Source organism: Natrix helvetica (assembly GCF_964273705.1).
Source record: "Natrix helvetica genome assembly, chromosome: 15".
Lineage (NCBI taxonomy): Eukaryota > Metazoa > Chordata > Lepidosauria > Squamata > Natricidae > Natrix > Natrix helvetica.
Genome location: NC_138565.1, coordinates 4,907,426 through 4,930,050, shown reverse-complemented (window position 1 = coordinate 4,930,050; position 22,625 = coordinate 4,907,426). Strand labels below are relative to the sequence as shown.

The 22,625-nt window shown below is 44.9% G+C and overlaps 1 protein-coding gene across 2 annotated transcripts in view; it reads left to right on the top strand.

Moving 5' to 3' along the window:
- The first annotated feature begins 1,675 nt into the window (after positions 1-1,675).
- Positions 1,676-22,625, top strand: part of ASTN2 (astrotactin 2) — a 279,753-nt gene continuing 258,803 nt past the window's right edge. For both annotated transcript variants that reach the window (XM_081967205.1, XM_081967204.1), the window contains exon 1: positions 1,676-2,273. In XM_081967205.1, coding sequence (XP_081823331.1) covers positions 1,709-2,273 — 565 coding nt within the window. In that variant the 5' untranslated portion in view covers positions 1,676-1,708. The remainder of the gene's footprint in view (positions 2,274-22,625) is intronic.

The following is a 22,625-nucleotide window of genomic DNA, read 5'->3' as shown; positions in this document are numbered from 1 at the left end:
TGATGGATAATCTGTGACTTTATACACAATTGAAAGTGGTAATGCACAAATGCTTGTAACTGAACTGAAAACACTTTTTGCTCGGAGGCTGCTGGGTGTCTCCCGCGTGCCAGAGAGAGCTGGGTGGAGGGTTCAGAAGCAGCTCCGTCCCCTTTGGAAAACGGCGCCTATATTACAAACTCAGCTGCCTACAAAATGGTATAATGGTAACTCATCCAAATTCTTGCCCGGAGGCACATCTCCCCCGTTTGTGATTGCAAAGTCAATTGTCAAAATGGAATGTGTTGCCAGAGGGAGAACGCAGCAGTAAGGGAAAAGGGGTTGGAGGGGGAAGGAGGGAGAGAAAAAGAGGGGGGGGGGGGTTAGGTAGATAGAAGAGAATAATGAATGAAATGGAATGGAATAGAATAAAATAGAATAGAATACAAATACAAATACAGAGTTAGAATAGAGTAGAGTAGAGTAGAATAGAATAGAATAGAATACAAATATGAGTTAGAATAGAGTAGAATAGACTGGAGTAGAGTAGAGTAGAGTAGAGTAGGGTAGAGTAGAGTAGAGTAGAGTAGAATAGAATAGAATACAAATGCAAATACAAATATGAGTTAGAATAGAGTAGAATAGACTGGAGTAGAGTAGAGTATAGAATAGAATAAAGGATGGAATAGAATAGAATAGAATGGAATGGAATACAAATACAAATATGAGTTAGAATAGAGTAGAGTAGAGTAGAATAGAATAGAATAGAATATGGAAGGGAAAGGAAAAGAATATGAAATGGAAGGGAATAGAATAGAATAGAATAGAATATGGAAGGGAAGAGAAGAGAAGAGAATATGGAAGGGAAGGGAATAGAATAGAATAGAGTAGAAGAGAAGAGAATATGGAAGGGAAGAGAAGATAATATGGAATAGAATAGAATAGAATAGAACATGGAATTAAAGGGAAGGAAAGGGAAGGAAAGGGAAGAGAATATGGAATGGAAGGGAATGGAATAGAATAGAATAGAATATGGAATGGAATGGAAGGGAAGAGAAGAGAAGAGAAGAGAAGAGAAGAGAAGAGAAGAGAATATGGAAGGGAAGGGAATGGAATAGCATAGAATAGAGTAGAAGAGAAGAGACTATGGAAGGGAAGGGAAGAGAAGATAATATGGAATAGAATAGAATAGAATATGGAAGGGAAGAGAAGAGAATATGGAATGGAAGAGAATGGAATAGAATAGAATAGAATAGAATAGAATAGAGTAGAAGAGAAGAGAATATGGAATAGAATAGAATAGAATAGAATAGAATAGAATAGAATAGAATATGGAAGGGAGTAGAGTAGAATAGAAGTTGGAATGGAATAGGAATGCTGAGTTGGCCAAGCGTAATTGGACCCACCTGGGGTCTCCTTGGCGCACCTGTTCTCAACCGCGCCAACTTCCCCTCCTCTTTTTCTACCACTGACAAATCACAGCCCCCCCCCCCCAAGCAACCAATCCATCTCCGGAGCGCGCGGCAGCCCCACCACTCTCGCTTCGCGCGGGCGGGAGGGGCGCGAGCGCGGGGTCTCTCTCTCTCTCTCCCTCCTGAGGCGAGGCGGAGCCTGAGCCAGGGACGAGGCGGAGCGAGGTCGGCTCTTGCCTAGCGGCTCCTCGCTGCGGCTACCGCCGCCGCCGCTGCTGCTCCGGGGCTCGGCGGCTGCTTCTCCGCCTGCCCGCGCCATGGCAGCCCCGCTCCGCCGCCGCCGCTTCCTCCTCTTCCTCCCCGCCGCCGCCGCCGCTTCTTCCTCCTCTTCTCCATCCTCTTCTTCTTCCTCTCCGGCGCCTTCCTTCCTGCCGCTGCTCCTGCTGCTGGCCAGCGGACCGGGCCCCGTGGCGGCGGTGCCAGCCGAGCCGGGCGGGGATGGAGGAGGAGGAGGAGGAGGAGGAAGAGGAGGAGGAGGAGGAAGCCGAGGGACCGCCGGCGGAGCGCCCAGCCGCGGGGCCAGCCGGCCCGGGAGCAGCCCTTGCCGGGAGAAGACAGTGACGGTCTCCACCTTGCCGGTGCTGCGGGAAAGCGACCTCGCCTGGAGGAGCGGCGGCGGCGGCGGTGGCGGAGGAGGAGGAGGAGGCGGCGGCCCCGCGGGGGGATCGGGCGCCTTCCCGTCTTCTGCCGCTGCTCCGGGCTCGCTGCCTCCCGCTGGCGGAGGAGATTCCCGCTTGCTCCTCTTCGTCCGGAGCGAAGTGCCCGGGCGCGTGGCGGTGCAAGACGATCTGGATAACACGGAGCTGCCCTTCTTCACTTTGGGTGAGTCGAAGGGGGCTTCCTGCCTTCCTTTCTGGGCTTGTCTTTGGGGAGGGGGGGCTCTCTGGTTTCCCGGGGGTCGCCGTGACCCCCGGCCTCGCGGTGGCTTTCACCTCCCCCTTCTGGTCCTGTTTTGGGGAGGGGGTGTCTCTGGTTTCCTTAGGGGTGGTAGTGAGCCCCTACCTCCCTTCCTCCCGGTGTCTTCCATCCCCTTCTGGTCCTGGAGTCTTTTGGGGAGGGGGTGTCTCTGGTTTCCTGGGGGTCGCCGTGCCCCCCTGCCTTCCTTCCTCCCGTCTCTCCCCCTCCCCTTCTCCTCCTGGGCTGTGTTTGGGGAGGGGGTGTCTCTGGTTTCCTGAGGGGTCGTAGTGACCCCCTTCCTTCCTTCCTCCCGTCTCTCCCCCTCTCCTTCTGGTCCTGGAGTCTTTTGGGGAGGGGGTGTCTCTGGTTCCTGGGGGTCCTAGGGAGACCCTGCCTTCCTTCCTTCCTACCCCTTCTGATCCTGGAGAGTGTATTTTTTGGGGGAGGAGGGGGTTGCCCTGCCTTCCTTTTTGCAGGTATCTCCCCACTTTCTGCTCCTGGGGGTGTGTGTTTATTTGGGGGGGGGAGGTAGTTTCTTGGGGTGGCAGTGAACTCCTCCTGCTTTCCTTCTTCCAGGTCTCCTTTAGCCCAGTATGCCTCCTTGGATACTTGTTTGCCCCCCCCTCCAAAAAAGCTAGATTTTTTTGGGGGGGGAGGGGGCTTCAGGAAAGAAGGAAAGAAGCCAATTCAGGGGTTGCTTTCCCAGGAGAGGCTTAACCCGTGTAATCCCGAAAGCCCCTCTGCGGCTGGGTGGTCCCATCGTTTTTTTAAAAATATATATATATATATATCTGTGGAAATTCTCCAAGGTTCAGGTTAGAGTTGTCTGTCTTGAAGCAAAACCGGTTTTTTCCTTCCTCCCCTTGGGGTGGGAGAAGAACACGAAGGCCTTTCGCTTCTCATCCAAGAAGCGTCATCGGTTGTGGTCAGGGGGTGAGTGTTTTAAATCCTCCCCCCCTTAGAGGCTTGGCAGGGGTGAGAATTTAAACCTCTTGGATGCAATGTGGATCCCCGTGTACCATGGAAAAGATGCCGAAAAAATGCTTGAGTGGCTGCAGGCGATGTTGTTGCTCTTAGCCTCCCTCTCCCCTCCTTTGGACCCCCTTCTGCAGCTTCTGGGTCCTTCCCCTCCCCTTTCCTGCTGTCCCTTCCTCCTTCTCCTTCCATTCTATTCCCACTCTTCTCCCCTGCATTATTCTTCCTTCTCTCTCTCTCTCTCTCCCTCTTCCATAGTTGTGCATTTCAGGAAGGCTGTGGGAGGGCTCCCCCCATTTGAAAAAGTAAACATGTGTTCTGTGCCCCCCCCCAATCCTGAGCCCTAGAGATTCAGGAAAGCACATGCACAAAAGTTAAAAATAAAATTAAATAAATAGACAAACCCATTCCCGAGTCCTTTCCAAGCCTTAAGAAGGCTCCAGGGAAATCTTCGTAAAGGTGTATTTTAATGCTGCTTGGTACATCTGGGCTGCAAATTAACCATCTTTCCCCTCCTTGTCTTCGCTAGTATTTAATCATACGGGGGGCTCCATCCCCCTGTGAGGATGGCTGAAAGAGATGTATGTCTCTCTCTTACATATTTTGGGAGCAAACGTGATGAGCAGCATTTAAAAGCATGGTTAGAAGAGGTGGGATGATCGGTGTCCAGATTTCATGAGAATTCCAAGTAAAAAGAGGAAAATAGAGTGGGAAGGATGCACTGAATCTAAGCTTAGTTGCAAAGTCCCCCAGGCCTTCCTGTCCTCTATCATCTCCCAGAGTCCATTTAATCTCACGCCGACTGTTTCAGTGACTCCATCCAGCCACCTCCTTCTCTGTCGTCCCCTTCTTCTTCTTTTGCCCTCCATCGTTCCCAGCATGAGGCTCTTCTCCAGGGAGTCCTTCCTTCTCATTTGGTGGCCAAAGTCTTTGAGTTTCCTCTTCAGGATCTGGCCTTCTAAAGAGCAATCGGGGTTGATCTCCTCTAGGACTGACCGGTTGGATATCCTTGCAGTCCAAGGGACTCGCAAGAGTCTTCTCAAGCACCAGAATTCAAAGGCCTCCATTCTTTGGCGCTCAGCCTTCCTTATGGTCCAACCTTCATAGCCATCCATTGCAACTGGGAAAACCACAGCCTTGACTCTAAGCCCTTGTGTTGGCAGGGTGATGTCTCTGCTTTGTAGTATGCTGTATAGATTGGCCATTGCTTTCTTCCCTAGGAGCAAGCAGATGATAGATGATAGATAGATAGATAGATAGATAGATAGATAGATAGATAGATAGATAGATAGATAGATATGAGATACTGTAGATAGAAAGATAGATAGAAAGATAGATAGATAGATAGATAGATAGATAGATAGATAGATAGATAGATAGATAGATAGATAGATGGATGGATGGATGGATGGATGGATAGATAGATGATAGATAGATGATAGATAGATGATAGATAGATGATAGATAGATAGATAGATAGATAGATAGATAGGATAGATAGATAGATAGATAGATAGATAGATAGATAGATAAGATAGATAGATAGATAGATAGATAGATAGATAGATAGATAGATGATAGATAGATGATAGATAGATATGAGATACTGTAGATAGAAAGATAGATAGATAGATAGATAGATAGATAATTTGCATTCAATAAGGACTTAATGACCAGTGTACTGTGTGAGTCCATTTGTTTATATAGTAATACTTCTTAAGTTCCTAATTTCTACTCCTGTTATCCAACCGTTGATCAAACAAATCCCAAGTTCGACAATATTCTGCATCTTTAGCTTCTGTGTTAGTCTGTCCATTTCTGCCCAGTCCAATATTTTTTTAATTATACCTTCTTCCGTAGGTGTTAACTCGCTTTTCCAACGTTGTGCAAATACAATTCTTAGCTGCTGTTAAAACATGTAATATCAAATAGACCTTCCCTTTATCATATTTTTTTTCCTGGTGTTATGCCTAACGAAAATCGTCCTGGCTTAAAAGTCTATAGGCTTTCTTAATGTTTTTTTCTAGCCACATATGCATTTTCGCTCAATTTGGAGTTTTTTGGGGGCTTTTGGGCATGTCTACCATGTGATAATATGAGCCTGGTTTCTGATTACTGTATTTTCCGGAGTATAAGATGCATCTTTTTCCTTCAAAAAAGTGGGTAAAAGAGCGTGAAAATCTGGGTGCGTCTTATACACGGAATACAGCATTTTTGGCTTCCCCAAACTCCGCCCCCTTTGCAAAAATGGCCAACCTTTAGGAGGCTTCCAGAGTGCTCCTGGGGGCTGGGGAGGGCAGAAATGAGTAAACATCAGGCCGTTTTTTGCTCATTTTTGCCCCCCAGCCCCTAGGAGCATTCTATAAGCCTCCTAAAGGCTATGCATGCCTTGACAAAAAATGGGCCTGTTTTTGCAAAAAAAATTGGCTGTTTTGGGGAGGTCTGCAGAGTGCAAAAACTCTTTTTTTTTATTTGCCTCTTCAAAATCTGGGTGCGTCTTATACTCCGAAAAATACAGTACATTTTCCATCCTTTGGTGGACATATTTTTAATTTTTTTTTTTGCTAGTCTTGCCGGCAGTTAAGTGCCACCTATCAAACATTTTATACAAGTTTTCTTTAAAAGTGGTTGCCATTGTTTCTAAATTAGCAGAGAATTATATAAAGAAACTATAGTTTCCTTCCCAGAGTTTTTTGTCAGTTATCTGGTTCTATATTATATCCAACAAGATTTGCCCATTGTCTCTCTCTCACCGGTTCGTCTTGAATAAGGAAATAAAGTACCAATAAAGGAGAATATTTGTATATTTGAGAATATTTGAACCCTGAGCTGAAAGGAGGATGCCTTGCCAGTCAAGGGCTGATCTATGATTGGGCCGCCCTTTCGTCCTCTGGCTAAATCTGCCAAGGATTACAACAGATCAACTTTGATGGCGGTGCTGGGCATTGCACAAATAGCTTTTGTACTCTAGTCTAAGTGCCTGGTTCCACTGAAATGCATCGCTCTTTTGTGCCCTTCTCACAATGGGCAGGAGTGCAAGGAGGCCTGGCACAGATTGAGAAGATTCAGAGTGTAAATATTAAGGGTTGCCCTTTGCAAACTGCAAGGAGCGGACTAAAATAGTCAGAGGGAAGATTGTGAATTGCGCAGGTCATTCAAATAGAATAGAGCTGGAAGGGACCTCGGAGGTCTTCTAGTCCAGCCCCTTGCTCAAGCAGGAGTGACTGTCCAGCCCCTTCTTAAAAACCTCCAGTGATGAAGCACCATGGTGCCAAGCTGTTCCACTGGTTCATTGTTCTCACTGTTAGGAAGGTTCTCCTTAATTCCAGGTTGCTTCTCTCTTTGATTAGTTTCCATTCCTTGTTTCTTAACCTGCCTTCAGGTGCTTTGGAGAATAGGTTGGCCCCCTCCCCTTTTGTGGCAGCCCCTCAAATACTGGAATACTAGGTCACCCCTGCTTCTTCTTTTTTCTTCTTTCCTCGTTCTTCTTTTCTTGTAGCCAAACCCAAATCCTGCCGCCGTTCTTCCTATGTTTTAGTCCCCCAGCCTTTGATCATCTTATTTGCTCTTCTCTGCACTTGGCCCAAAATCTCAACATCTTTTTTGTAACCTGGTAACCAGAATCGGTTGCAGGATTCCAGATGGGGCCTTACTAAGGCTTCGTAAAGCGATACTAACACTTCACGTGATCTTGATTCTATGCCTCCGTTTATACAACCCAGGATTGTATTAAGGTCAAACGTGCAAAAAATTTTCTGGAGGGAGCAGAGGTGATATAAGGAAGGCTAAGCAGTTTACTGGATGTTACAGGTAGTTCTCAACTTACAACAGCTTGTTCTGCTCATACTTAACAACGGCACTGTGAAAAAAAGGGACTTAGGAACGTTTTTCCCACACTTACGGCTGTTGCACCATCCCTGTGGTCCCGCGATTTATATCTTCGGATGCTGGACAACTGACTCATGTTTATGACGGTTGCAGTGTCTTGGGGGGGGGTGTCACACAATCCCCGTTTGCGACCTTTTGCGACAAGCAAAGGCAAGGGGGAAAGCTTGAATTCACTTAACAGCCGTGTGGCTAATTGAACAACTGCCGCAATTCACAGGGATTGCAAAATGGGGGGGGGGGGGGGGCAGAACTCACTTAGCAAATGCAACACATGTCTTTCTTCTTCTTCTTCTTCTTCTTCTTCTTCTTCTTCTTCTTCTTCTTCTTCTTCTTCTTCTTCTTCCTCCTCCTCTTCCTCCTTCTCTTTCTTTTCTTCTTCTTCTTCTTCTTCTTCTTCTTCTTCTTCTTCTTCTTCTTCTTCTTCTTCTTCTTCTTCTTCTTCTTCTTCCTTCTCCTCTTCCTCCTCTTCTTCTAAAAAAAGGATTTTTGTGTTTTCACACACAGAAAAAAAAAGAAGGAATGCATTTCTTTCTATCTTGCCTTTCTCAATCAGCAACGTACCACGCTTCCCTGGGCAGTGTACAAATCAATTACGGCCATGTAATTAAAAATAAAACAATGCAAAGTCATAAAACAGCAATATAATAAGATATAACGGAGCAAGCACATACTGGCAGAGACAGTTCATGAAATCGCAAGCCAACTAAGCAGTTGCAATTGTGGCGAAAAGAGAGCAAACCAGCTTTGGAATTGAGGTTTTATTTTATTTTATTTATTATTTTTTAAAAGGGAGGGAACTTTTTGAAATGTGGCATCAAAGTTTGCACTGGGAGATTGAGTGGGAAACCAATAGAGGCTTCCCAGGACAGTTAGTGGGGGACAATCCAGTTGTGCCTCTCCTTTAGGCATCTCCCTGGTGGGGAAAGTAGATACTGAATCTTCAAACTCTATTGTAGGAAAAAAATAATAATATTTGAAGGTAATGTCCACCACAGTGTTGGTGGGAGGAGAAGATGCAATCCGTCTCAAGCGCAGCAGTTCCATAGATAAGAAACGAATGAGGAAAGCAGGTAGAATATGTTAAAGAAAAAGGCATGGAAGTCCACTGCATCCACCTCTAAGTAAATTATTTTACAATGGCAAGGAGGAGGAGGATGGAGGAGGAGGAGGAGGATGGAGAAGGAGGTTGAGAAGAAGAGGAAGACAGAGGAGGAAGAAGAAGAGAAGGGGGAAGAGGAGAAGGAGGGGGAGGGAGAGGAGGAGAAAGAAGAAGTAGAAGAGGAGGAGGAGATGAAGGAGGAGGAAGGAGGAGATATAAGGGAGGAGGAAATATGGGGGGAGGAGGAAGAGATATGGAGAAGGAGGAGCAGAAATGAAGAGAATGAGGAGATTTGGGGGGAGGAGAAGGAGGCTTACTAACCCCAAAGTTCTTTCTGTACAGGAAGCCCTCAATTTTACGACCACAACGGAGCTCCCGATTGTCTGTCGCTTAAGCCAGACGGTGATTAAGTGAGTCTTGTTCCATTTTATACCCTTTCTTTGCCTCGGTTCTTCAGTGAGTCACCCGGTCGTTAAGCGGACTTGGACTTCGCTTGTCAGAAGGTCACAAAAGGGGATCGTGTGACCCACCCACCCACGGGACACTGCCACTGTCATAAATACGAGTCGGTTGCCACTCAGCGTCTGAATTTTGGTGCTGCGGTTAAGTGCGATGAATGGCCCTAAGTCACTTTTTTCAGTGCCCGTCGTAACTTGGTTACTAAAGGAACTGTTGTAAGTCGAGGACTACCTGCGTTGAATATCCATACCATCCACGGGTGAGATTTTGTAAGAATTACAGCCAGGAAATTCCATTGGTGATTGTCCCGTTTAATGGATGGTTACAAACTCTACAAGGTGACTTAGTGGCTAAGATTCTGAGCTTGCCGGTCAGAAAGGTTGTCCGTTCGGCGGTTCGAATCCCAAGCGCCATGTAACGGAGTGAGCTCCCGTGACTCGTCCCAGCTTCTGCCAACCTAGCAGTTCGAAAGCACGTCAAAAATGCAAGTAGAAAAATAGGAACCACCTTTGGTGGGAAGGGAACAGCATTCCATGCGCCTTCGGCATTGAGTCATGCCGGCCACATGACCACGGAGACGTCTTTGGACAGCGCTGGCTCTTCGGTTTTGAAACGGAGATGAGCACCGCCCCCTAGAGTCGGGAAGGACTAGCATCTATGCTCGAGGGGAACCTTAATGTTAGTCCTTTCCTTGTTCCACCGAACTGGATTTTAATTTTGTAGGTGCAAGGAAGGAGCAATGGGAACTTCAAAGGCTGTTTTTAATTATTGCCCAAACCTCTGTTTAGTGTTTCAGGGCAGGCTACGGGGTGATTTGTGAGGATGTTGAGCCTCTGATCGATGGATGCTGTAAAGGACGGTGGATCGTATTTTGTGAATGATGGCTGCAGCTTCCTGTATTTCATCTGCAAGGGAGATGCTTTATGTATTTCATTCATTAGGCAGACAAGTGCCAATTAGCCTGACAAAGGATGCCTTATTGTTGGAGTGGTTATGCATAAGTCAGAAAAGAGATTCCCCAGTTACCCTGAGAGGAAGGAAGGATGGAAGGGAGGGAGGAAGGGGAGAGGAGAGGAGAGAGGAGGAAAGGAAAGGGAAAGAGAGAGAAAGAGAAAGAGAGGGAGGAAGAGAAGAAGGATATGCTTATGGGTCTCCATTATCTCGGCTTAATAAGTCCGCGGCTATTCAACGGCTGGATTCGTGGCATGCTTTATCATTGTCCAAACTGGCCCTTGAGATTTTTCACCTCGGAAATATCTCAAGCTTCCCCACTTGTGTTTTTTTTCATCGCTGAACCTGATGTCCATTCCGGGCACGGGGAAACTTAAGTCTCGCTTAACTTCTCTGTAATTTCATCGGCTTTCAGGCTCGGCTAGTTAACCGGTTCTCATGGAAACTGAGATGATTAGGAGACCAGAGGCTGAAAGATACGACGAATGGTTGCAGGAACTGGGCATGGCTAGTCTAGGGAAGAGAAGGACCAGGGGAGACAGGATAGCAGCATTCCAATATTTGAGGCGCTGCCACAGAGAGGAGGAAGGGGGTCAAGCTATTCTCCAAAGCACCTGAAAGCCAGGCTAGGAATAATGGATGGAAACTGAAGAAGGAGAGATTCCACCTGGAAATAAGGAGGAATTTCCTGACAGTGAGAACAATCAACCCATGGAACAGAAGTTGCCTTCAGAAGTTGTGGGAGCTTCATCCCTGGAAGCTTTCAAGAAGAGGCTGGATTACCCTCTGTCAGAAATGAATAAAGAAAGAAGCTCTTCTTAGATAAGAAGCGAAACGTCTTCAGAGAAAGACCAAGAAAGTCCATTGCCTCTTGAAAAAAAAGCACCTTTGGGACAACCATGATTGAGAATCTCCACAGACATAAAACTCCAAGTGGCCTCAACGACCCTCTCAAAGGATGCAAATGGCCAGCTGCCCGCAAGGAGTATAAATCCTTCCATTCCCCACCTTCCAGTCAGAACTGAAGAACTTCTTGCACGAGCAGCGAAATGTCTTGAAAAAGAGAAGAAGAAAAAAACAGGAAAATCCAGCTGCCTCGTGAAATTGCACCTTTGGCTGAAGGATCACCTGTATCATTTCCCATTATCTTTCTTTCCTTTTTCTTTTTTTTTACTTTCCCAAAGCAATGGGATTGTTTACAACAGAGGTGGGGGGGAGAACATTTTGCGGTCTGTCTTGGTTGAAGGTGTAATAAGCTAATGATTGATTTTCCAGGGGATGTTTCCAAGTTGTGAGACACAACTGTGCAAAAGTTATGAGAGTTGTCAAACACTAGAGGAGATGTTGAGCCCACTAGGGGGTGGGGGTGGGAGGTGGATGATCGGACGAAGAAAGACATGGAGAAATTATTAGCAGTGAAGATTCAGTCCAAAATGTGCTTGTTTTACCCTAAATATCTTTCAGATTTAGGATGAGTGATGCAGTGGCCTAGAGGGGGAGCTCTCGCCTCACAATCAGAAGGCTGGGAGTTTGATCCTAGGTAGGGGCAGGTATTTCTCTCTCTGGGCACAATGAGAATTTATCGGCTGAACAAAACTCCGTATTGGCAACAAGAAAGGCATCTGGCCAGTAAATACTCAGCTCCATTCAGTGGCCCTGACTCCGCCCCACAAGGGATTATGGGGTTGTTAAATGGAGATGATGATGATGATTTCATTATCCAACTAGGGAGTGGTGTGGTGGCCTAGAGGGGGAGCTCTCGCCTCACAATCAGAAGGCTGTGAGTTCGATCCTAGGTAGAGGCAGATATTTCTCTCTCTGGATATGATGAGAATGTATCTGCTGAACAAAACTCCACACTGGCAACATGAAAGGCATCCAGCCAGTAAACACCCAGCTCCATTCAGTTGCCGGGACTCCACCCTGCAAGGGATTATGTTAAATGTGGATAACCTTTAGGATAATATTTCCAATTTACTTTTGATAACCGACCCTGTCTTTGGCAGAGTTGATTACAGCTAGTCCTCGACTTATGACAGTTCCTTTAGTGACCGGTCAAAGTACCACGGCACTGAAAAAAAAAGTGACTTATGGTGGTTTTTCATAACTTTGGCAGCATTCCCTGTAAATCACGTGATTGACATTCAGACACGGTTCATATTTACGACCGCGGCAGGTCACACAACCCCCTGTTTGTGGCCATCCGACAAGCAACGTTAGTCGGGGAAACCAGATTTTGCTCAGCGACCGTATTGCTAAGTCAACAACTGCAGCGATTCCTTTAGTGGCCGAATCAAGGAAAGTCATAGCATGGGGCAGAACTCAACGTAATAAATGTTTCGCTTAGCAGCCGAGTTGGCGCAGCAATTCACTTAACAATGGTGGCCAGAAAGGTGGGGAAATGGGGGGAAATTCACTTAGCCTGTATCTGTCTTAGCAACAGGAATGCATGGCTCCATTGTGAAGTCATAAGTTGAGGACTACCCATACAAGAAGAACTTGGGGATAAATCTTTGAAAGCCTTAGGTTAAGGCTCCCCAAATGGTCGTATGTCGAGGACTAGCCGTATAGGATTAGTGTAGACAATCTCACACCTTAAGCTGCTCTTTCTGGATCAATCTCCTTGATCCTTTGAGAGCGTTTAAAACAGCAAAGTTTAACTTTGCTTTGTTTGTGTAAAATCAGTCAGCTCCCCCCCTTTTTTTCCCCCTCCCATAAACCAGCTTTGATCCTATCTTAATCCGGTCTGTTTCTGTCTTAATAAGAATAAGAAATAAGATTTCTTTGATCAGGAAATAAAGTTTGTTCGTTTGTTTAATTGATTGATTAGATCCTGGGCCATTTCCAAGGGCAGAGTTCCAGACTCAAGTGACTATGAAAAATCTGATAAAAACAATTTAGAAATGGAATTGGAATAAAAAACAATTGAAAGTGAAATTGGAATAAAATACAATTGAAAGCAAAATTGGAATAAAATACAATTGAAAGTGAAATTGGAATAAAATACAATTGAAAGTGAAATTGGAATAAAAGACAATTGAAAGTGAAATTGGAATGAAATGTAATTGAAATAAAACACAGTTTATGAAAATGACCGCAAATGAAATCTGGAATTCAGTGCAATAATTAATTTATAGATAAATAAAATGTGATAAAATTATATTTCGGTGTCTACCCCAATCAGTCCCACGTTTGCCCATAAAAGAAACAGATTGGATTGAGACAAGGCTTGTCTTACTCCAGATCCTGAATTAAGGAACTGTTTCTTCCTGAATTTTTAGACCAGAGCTATAAGACCAGTCCTCGACTTACAACACTTCGCTTAGTGACGGTTCACAGTTCAAAGTTACGACGGTGCCAGAAAAATAGCCTTTTTTTCACACTTACGACTGCTGTGACCAAAATTCAGAGAAGGAGAAGGGGTGGAGAAGGAAAAAGGGGAGGAGGAGGAGGAGGAGGAGATGGTGCTCTCTGAGCTTGGTGGTTTTCTTGCAGTCGTTTTGTGACCCAACTAGGTAACAGCATCAGTGCTAGGAGGAAATTGGGTTTATGGGAGAAGGAGGAGGAGGAGGAGGAGAAGGAAAGGGAGGGAGAGGAGGAGGAAGAGGAGGAGGAGGACTGTGGGGTCCTTGGTTCTCTCTGAGCTTGGTGGTTTTCTTACAGACATTTCATGACCCAACTAGGTAACAGCATCAATACTAAAAGCATCAATCCTTCGGAAAAAGACCCGAATACAACAAGACCAGCATATATAAAATCTACGAAAACTAGACTTTGTTGGGGTTTTGTGCCGTTGGGTGGACTGTATTTACTTAGCTTTTGAGTGCCTGTTGAAGATGTGGTTGTTTTCTTTTTTGGCTGATGTTTAATTTGACCTCCTAGGTCCTCTGCTGTTCCTTTGTGGGAAGGCTCTGGCTGGCCTCAGCTCTCAATCCGTGAGTCTCCCTGGAAAGTAATTTCCCTGTGATGATTTGTCTCGGATTTAATGAAAGCCAGGGAGAACAGGGGAATTACAGGTCAGGGATGACTGTATGCGGAGAGGCAGGCCGTTCATTGATATGTATGCCGCTTGGCCGTCTCGTAATTATGTATGAACCTATGCTGTCAGAGAGAATTTCTGGAAGGAAGGGAGGAAAAGAGAAGGAGGAAGAGGGAAGGGAGGAGATGGAGAAGGCAAGGTGGGAGGGAGGGAGAAAGGGAGAAAGGAAGGTAAAGTGGAGGAGGAGGGAAGGAAGGAAGGAAAAGAGGAGGAGATGGGAAGGAAGGAAGGGAAGAAGGAAGGAAAAAGGAAAAGAGGAGGAGGAAGAAAAGAAAGAAAAGTGGAGGAGGAAAGGAAGGAAGCTTGCACTGGACAAAGGCAGCTGAGTCCCAGGAAGAAATCCTGTCTCCTCTTTGGCTTTTCTTTCTGTTGTTTGGGCTTTTGTTTTCCCCCCTCCTTACATTCTTGCTAGGGATAATCGACCTGGAAATATTAACCCTTTGAAACCTGCCAAACCTGTTTTAATGCCGTGTTTACCATCCAAAGCCCCTCCGGCTACGCTCTCATGCCTGCCAATGGTTTTGATCAAGCGGGCGGCATATTCTGCTTGTTCTGGCAAGCTGGAAGCCTGCTTGACTTCCCTCCTACAAGGCGTATGAAAGTGATAATAAGATGCATCGACAGATCCTCCTGTCCTCTTCCATCCTTCAGCTAAACTTATTTAGCCTGTCTGTCACCCTGGGGGGGTAGGGGAGTTTTTATTTTAAAAAGTGTCTCGCAAAGCCTTTGCAACACTTGTTTTTCTGCCTCTGAGTAAGAGGCATCAGTTCTTACTGCGCACTAACAACTCTGTTATGCTAAGCTAAATAAGATAATTCTTATTATCTCCTCTTTGTTAGGTTTCTACTTTCCCCTTCCTTCCTTCTTTCCTTCCTTCCTCCCTCTCTCCCTTCATTCCTTTTCCTTCCTTTTTTCTTTCCTTCCTCTTCTAATCTCCTTCATTTCTCCCTCCATTCCTCTTCTTTTCACCTCCTTCCTTTCCCTCCTCTCTTCCTCCCTCCCTTCATTCCTTTTCCTTTTTTCCTTCCTCTTCTTCTCATCTCCTTCCCCCCTCCCTTCCTCTTTTTCCCTTCCTTCCTTCTTCTCTCCCTCCTTTCCTACATCCTTCCCTCCCTCCCTTCTTTCCTTCCTCTTCTACTCATCTCCTTCATTCCTCCATCCCTTCATCTTTTCCCCTTCCTCCCTCCCTCCTTTCTTCCTTCCCTCCTTCCCTTCTTTCCTTCCTCTTCTACTCATCTCCTTCATTCCTCCCTCCATCCCTCTTCTTTCTTCCCTCCCTCCTTTCTTCCCTCCATTTCTTCCTTCTTTCCTTCCTCTTCTACTCATCTCCTTCCTTTCTCCATCCATTCCTCTTCTTTTCACCTCCTTCCTTTTCTTCCTCCCTCCCTTCCTCTCTTCCTCCCTTCCTTCCCTCCTCCCTCCCTCTATCCCTCCCTTCCTTCCATCCTTCTGTCCTTCCATCCTGTCCTTCCTCCCTTCCTTCCCTCCTCCCTCCCTCTATCCCTCCCTTCCTTCCATCCTTCTGTCCTTCCATCCCGTCCTTCCTTCCTTCCCTCCTCCCTCCCTCCCTTCCTTATTGACTGGAAATAAACTGACAGCTACTTGAATGAATGAATATGTTTATCGTGGTCCCTGACCAGAATCGCAAACAAAGGCACATTAAATATTAAAGCAAAAAACAAAACAAGATAAAACTTAACAATCAGCAGTCGGTTGTCAGCGGCCCATCAAAGTCTGCCTAATTTTACAGGCAGTATAAACCAAATTCAGCCACGTTCCAGGAAAACCGAATCAAATAAGAACATTTAAAAAGGTCAGAATCGTTTTACCAGCTAAGGAGTCGTAAAGTGGGTCAGTAAACACAAGACCATGTACAGATAGTGTGCAAGTTATAATGGCAATGGGAAAAAAACTTACAAGATTATTTTTTCGCACATAGGACTGTGGTATCATCCCCAGAGTCCCCTGATTAAAAATTCAGAAGCTTGGCAATTGGCTTGTACTTATGACGGTTTCAGTGTGGCTCGTGTGATCTCATTTTTTGACCTTCTGACAAGTCAAGGGGGAAGTCAGATTTGCTTAACAACCGGGTCACTAACTTAGCCAGTGCAGTGATTCATTAACCATTGAGGGAAGGAAGGTCATACAATGGGGCAAAACTCACTTAAGCCATGTTTTGCTTCGCAATGTACATTTTAGGCTAACCGACGTCGTAAATTGAGGACTGTCTGTATTGCATTTTCTTTTTTATGTTAGAATGGAATAGAATAACAGAGTTGGAAGGGACCTTGGAGGTCATCCTGCCCAAGCAGGAGACCCTATGCCATTTCTGATTGATGGCAGTCCAGTCTCTTCTTGAAAGCTTCCAGGGATGAAGCTCCCACAACTTCCGAAGGCAACTTCTGTTCCATGGGTTGATGGTTCTCACTGTCAGGAAATTCCTCCTGATTTCTAGGTTGAATCAATCAATCAGGATAGAGTTGGAAGGAACCTTGTAGGTCATCTAGTCCAACCCCCCCACCACCACTCAAGCAGGAGACCCTACACCATTTCTGACCGATGGCAGTCCAGTCTCTTCTTGAAAGCTTCCTGGGATGAAGCTCCCACACCTTCCGAAGGCAACTTCTGTTCCATGGGTTGATTGTTCTCACGGTCAGGAAATTCTCCTTATTTCTAGGTTGAATCAATCAATCAATCAGAATGGAGCTGGAAGGGACCTTGGAGTTCTTCTAGTCTAATCCTCTGCTCAAGCAGGAGTCACTATAGCATCCTGGACAAATAGTAGAGATTTCAATTCTCCCAAATCAGATCTTCTGGGGGAAAAAAAAGAAATGTCTACAATTATGGATATCTATGTGACCCTCCTGAAGCCCCTAGGATCTTTAGCAAATTAACAGAGTGGGAAGGGATCTTGTAGGTCATCTAGTCCAAGCCCCCTCCACCCAAGCAGGAGACCCTACACCACTTCTGACAAATGGCAGCCCAGTCTCTTGAAAGCTTCTAGGGATGAAGCTCCCACAACTTCTGAAGGCAACTTCTGTTAGTGAGAAGGTCTCAAGATCAATCCATCCATAAATTCCTACTCCTACTCGTTAAACCAACCCATGGCCTAAAAGGACAAAACAGTTTGCAAAGTTTTAAGAAAATGGGAGGAAACCATTTGCTCTGCTGGCTTTCCATCCCTGGTGGTAAATTGACCGGAAGCAAAACGTATACCAATGGCTTGCCTTTTTCTAAAGAAGGGATGAAAATTATTTGGAAAAGGATTAATTTAATCATCCTATGGATGTACCAAGCTTGCCTAGCTGGGAGACATATCGTCATCTTCTTTTAACGACCCCATAATCCCTTGTGGGGTGGAATCCGGGCAACTAAATGAAGCGGAGTCTTTACTGGCCAGATGCTCTTCCCGTTGCCAATGAGGAGTTATATTCAGCAGATATATTCTCATTGGGTCCAGAGAGAGAGATGTCCGCCTCTACCTAGGATCAAACCCAGAGCCTTGGGATTGTGAGGTGAGAGCTCCACCTCCTGCTGGGAGACAATTTCGTTTCAAGTTAAGCCACGTGGATCTTTGACGGAGTTAGTCTACCATCGCCCATCCTTGCTAGTTTTAACGTTTTTCCCCCCTCCACTTTGTGAAAAGATTCTGAGATTTACAGTAATAAGTCACTCACTTTCTTCCTCTCTGCTCTGTAAAAAAAGAAAGGAAAAGATTAAAAAAACAGGAGTATTGAGATTAAAACAGGAGTCCAAGCAAGACTATTTTTCCCCCTGTGGCAATGTTTTAATTGCATCTCCTAGCGAGAGCTGATTGCTGCAAAATTTGGAATGTTAAATGAGCAAGGCAGGAGTTCCAGCGATGTGCAAGAAACATTTCTCCTCAACTTCCCTCCCTGTTTTTGTGTTTAGCCTAGAATGGTCCAAGTTTGTGGGTCAGAGACATTGAGGTAGGCTTGGAGGTAAAATAAAATAAAAATAAAATAGAGTTTTATGGCTATCCCAACGGTGCTTTTTCAAGAGGCAACTGGACTTTCTGGTTGTTCTTTGAAGAGGTTTCGCTTCTTATCCAAGGAGCTTCTTGAAGAAGCTTCTCGGATGAGAAGTGAAATGCCTTCGAGGAAAAAGAAAGTACCTTTGGGACAACCATGATCTGGAGGACTGCGGATCTCCAAAGACATGTATGCCAGAGCTGAAGAAGCTTCTTGGATGAGAAGCGAAACATCTTCAAGGAAAAATCAAGAAAATCCAGTTGCCTCTCTGTCCCTCTTTCTCTCCCTTTCTCTCCCTCTTTCTCTTTCTTCCCCTTTCTCTCCCCCTTCCTCTTTCTCTTTATCCCTTTTTCTTCCCCTTTCTCTCTATCCCTCTTTCTTCCCCTTTCTCTCTCTCCCTCTTTCTCTCTCTCTCCCTCTTTCTTTCTTCTTCTCTTTCCCTTTCCCTTTCTCTCTCTCTCTCTTTCTCTATATACAATACAATAATACAATACAGTAGTAGAGTTGGAAGGGACCTTGGAGGTCTTCTAGTCCAACCCCCTGCCTAAGCAGGAAACCCTATACCGTTTCAGACAAATAGCTATCCAACATCTTCTTAAAGACTTCCAGTTTTGGGGCATTCACAACTTCTGGAGGCAACTTCTGTTCCACTGATTCATTGTTCTCACTGTCAGGAAATTTGAGAACAATTAATCAATCTTAATTAATCTTTCTCTCTCTCTCTCCCTCTTTCTTTCTTCTTCTCTTTCCCTTTCCCTTTCTTTCTCTCTCTCTTTCTCTATATCTTCCTCTTCCCCTCTCTCTCCCCCTCTTTCTCTCTCTCCCTCTTTCTTTTTCTCTTTCTCTTTCTCTCTTTCTTTCTCTATATCTTCCTCTTTCTATCTTTCTCTCCCTCTCTCCTTTCCCCCCATCTCTCTTAACTTTCCATCTACACAAAGTTTTGCATTCCCCCTTTCCATTGCTCTGTCTGTAACCTCCCGGACAGTCCACGTTTCTCGCTTTTAAAAAAAGCCTCAGGGACACAGTTTTCTCTTCTCCTTTGGCATTCAGAAGAAGCCAACGTGGCTATATATCCTTTCCTGCTCCCCCCAAAAACGCCCTCCCTCCAATGTCTTCCTGGTAGGAAAAAAAAAAGGAACAGCAATTTATTCTCCTTGCAAAATTGTCCTGTTTCGAAAACAAAACTCAGGGGAAATGTTTGGCATAACCCTGCTGTTGACTTGAAGATCCTTTGAAAGCACACTTTAGAAGAGGGCCAATTTTTTTAAAAAAAACCTTTTCCATATTAATGGGTGAGCAGTTCTATTACTCCTTCTTTGTACTGGTAGTCCTCGGCTTACGACCACAACTGAGCACTAAATTTCTGTTGCTAAGCAAGACATTGGTTAAGTGAATTTTGCCTCCATTTTACAATCCTTCATGGCATCGTTGGCTGGACTCGAAGACCTCCAAAGGTCCCTTCCAGCTCTATTCCATTCTATAAAGGTCGTAAGTCGAGGACTTCCTGTAAACTTTCCCCAAAGCTTCAGGAGTCCACTCATTATGTTCTCTACTCAACTTCGTTTACGAGCTTCTTCTGGCCAATTTTTCCTTCCAGCCCCTTGGGGAAAATTTGAGCAAAGGAAAAATTTAGAGTGAGCTTGTGTAAAACGGAATGGACTAAAAAAAAAACTCCGCTGCAAGAGGCGAGTTATCGCCTTAAATAAATATTTTTAAAATGCTCGCCAATGCAGCATTTTTTCCTCCCACCCCCTTGCGGTGGGAGGAATCATTGAAAGGGGATTTTGGGGGGGGAGGTTGTTCTTTTTCTGACTTTATGGAATGCTTTCATCTGTGCCTTCTTTAAAAAAATCAACTGTTTGGGTTGGACTTTTAAGGGAAACTTTTTTGAGATTGTTCCTTAAAAAGGCCAGCGGTGAAGGAATGCTGTCAACAAATGATACAGGGAAATCTCTTTTATCTGCTTGCCAAAGAGCTTCCCCCGTCTAAAGAGGGCTTCAACTTTGCTTTGTTTTGACCAAGTGGAAGGTCACATTCAGCTCTATGAACCACTGAGAAATGTAGATAAGAAATTAAAATCCATTGAAGCTCAGATGATGTTCACAAAGCAAAGAAGGAACTTAGACAAATTGGATCAGCTCCCAGGGGGGAAAAATTGTGGGCAAATGAAAACTTTTAAGACGAGAGATCTATCAGTTAATTCCTTTCTCAATTTCACCATATCCTATCTTATCCTATCCTATCCTTAATTCATATTTTCTTTTGTTCTACTCTACGCTACGCTACTCTACTCTATCCTTAACTCCTATTCCTATTCCACTCCACTCCACTCCACTCCATTCCATTCCATTCCATTCCATTCCATTCTATTCTATTCTATTCTTAATTCCTATTCCATTCCATTCTATTCTTAATTCCTATGCCTATTCCATTCCATTCCATTCCATATTCCTATTCCTATTCTATTCCATTCCATTCCTTATTCTATTCTATTCTATTCTATTCTATTCTTTATTCCTATTCCATTCCATTCCATTCTATTCTATTCTATCCTTAATTCATATTCTCTTCTCTTCTCTTCTCTTCTCTTCTCTTCTCTCTCCTCTCCTCTCCTCTCCTCTCCTCTATCCTTAATTCATATTCTATTCTATCCTATCCTTAATTCTATTCTATCACTTCCCATCCCATCCCATCCCTTATCCTATCCTATCCTCAATTCATCTCTTCTACTCTACTCTATCCTTAATTCATATTCATATTCGATTCTATCCTATCCTTAATTCTATTCTATCCCTTCCCTTCCCATCCCATCCCGTATCCTATCCTATCCTATCCTATCCTATCCTTAATTCACATTCTCTTCTCTTCTATTTGACAGCCAGATGTAAGTCAGATTTGTGAGCACATTAGCAATAACATAACTTCTTAAATTCTTAGAATTCTTAAATTCTCTCCAAGCAATAATAAGGGGGTGGGGGTGGGGCAGAGAAAATGCTTCTCTGTAATTCCAAATTGGCTTTGATCTTCCGCTGATTGTGGTCCCTTTCTCATGTTTCACTGCCCATTTATTCCCGGGCAGGTTTATGCAAAATATACCTTCCTTCCTTTGTGGAATGCACCCCCTTGGAACAAGCTCGTTCCTTTAAACACCTTGCTGAATAGCTCCTACGATAAACACATGCCAGTTTGCTCTTTGATGCTAGGCCAATGGGAAAATAATTGCATTGGAAGCTATTAAAGATTGGCAAAACAAATAAATAAATCTGCAGCTCGGTCCTGGAAATGGCTGATTATAATCTGGCTTAGATTAAAGGCCAGAAATGACCAGTCTTGTTTAGTGACGATGCCCTTGGGGAGAAAATAAATCCCGGCCATCTGGCTAACTAATAATAATAAAATTTCTTGTACTTCAGCCTGGAAGAATGATGTTGAGTTTTCCAGGAATCAGGCGAGATGGTGGATAGAAATATTACATTGACAATGTCGACTGCATATAAGGAAAACTTGTATGAAACGTTTTATATATGGCACTTTGCACCGGCAAGATTGGCAAAAATGTTTAAAGGTTCCTGCAACCATTAATTGTGTGTTTTAGCCTCCAGTCCTCTAAGCATAATCTTTATTGTCATTGTACTTAAATACAACGAAATTGGTTGCATAGAAGAGCAACCAAGATGTTGAGGGGACTAGAGGCTCAAACATATAATGAACAGTTGCAGGAAGTGGGCATGGCTAGTCTAGGGAAGAGAAGGACCAGGGGAGACAGGATAGCATCTTCCAATATTTGAGGGGCTGCCACAGAGAGGAGGAGGGGGTCAAGCTATTCTCCAAAGCACCTGAAGGCCAGACAAGGAAGAATGGATGGAAACTGACCAAGGAGAGATTCAATCTAGAAATAAGGAGGAAGTTTCTAATATTGAGAACAATCAACCTATGGAACAGACTGGACTGCCATCTGTCAAAGATGTATAGGGTCTGCTTGGGGGGAGGGTTGGACTAGATGACCTACAGGGTCTCTTCCAACTCTGCTACTCTGTTATTTAGAAGTTGTAAGAACTTGATCGCTGGAGGATTTCAAGAAGAGATTGGACTGCCATCGGTCAGAAATGGTGTAGGGTCCCCTGCTTGAGCGGGAGGGGGGGGTTGGACTAGATGACCTACAAGGTCCCTTCTGTTAAACTGTTAATCTGTTAAGATGGGCCTGCAAAGCTATGAAGGAGCTGGTTGATGGAGAGATTTGTGCGCCTCTCGACTATCTGCCTGTGTCCTTGATGATTTGCATGGGGGCAAAAAAATGTCTGCAATTATTTTATTTTTTAAAAAACAACGTACTTTTTGCATCCCCCTCCCCCCTTCCTGATCTTGGCTAGCAAGTGACAGTTTCTCTAATTAAGCAAATTCGAGGTAACCTTAGCAATTTCTTGCTGGAGACCAAGAAGTCATCTCCGGCTGCCCTCGGAGGCAGCGCACCGAACATCAAGAGGCCTCGCTTGGCAAAATTGTCAAAGAGTCATCTGCTTTTCTCTAAGGCTGTTTTTTTTGGGGGGGAGTGGGGGGGGTAGAGAGCGAGTTGGCTTGAGGTTTAGTACAGACTGCGGGATGGCCGTTCTGGTTTCCTTGGGACGGAAGGCTGAACCATCTAGTCTGGGTTTCTTTCTCCTGAACTGGCTGCTGTTAAGAATAACAGAGTCGGAAGGGACCTCGGAGGTCTTCTAGCCCAACCCCCCTGCTGAAGCAGGAGCCGCGGTGGCGCAGGGGTTAGAGTGCGGTACTGCAGGCCACTTTGCAATTGGGCAGTTCGAATCTCACCGGGCGCAAGCTCGACTCAGCCTTCCATCCTTTCGAGGTGGGTAAAATGAGGACCCAGATTGTTG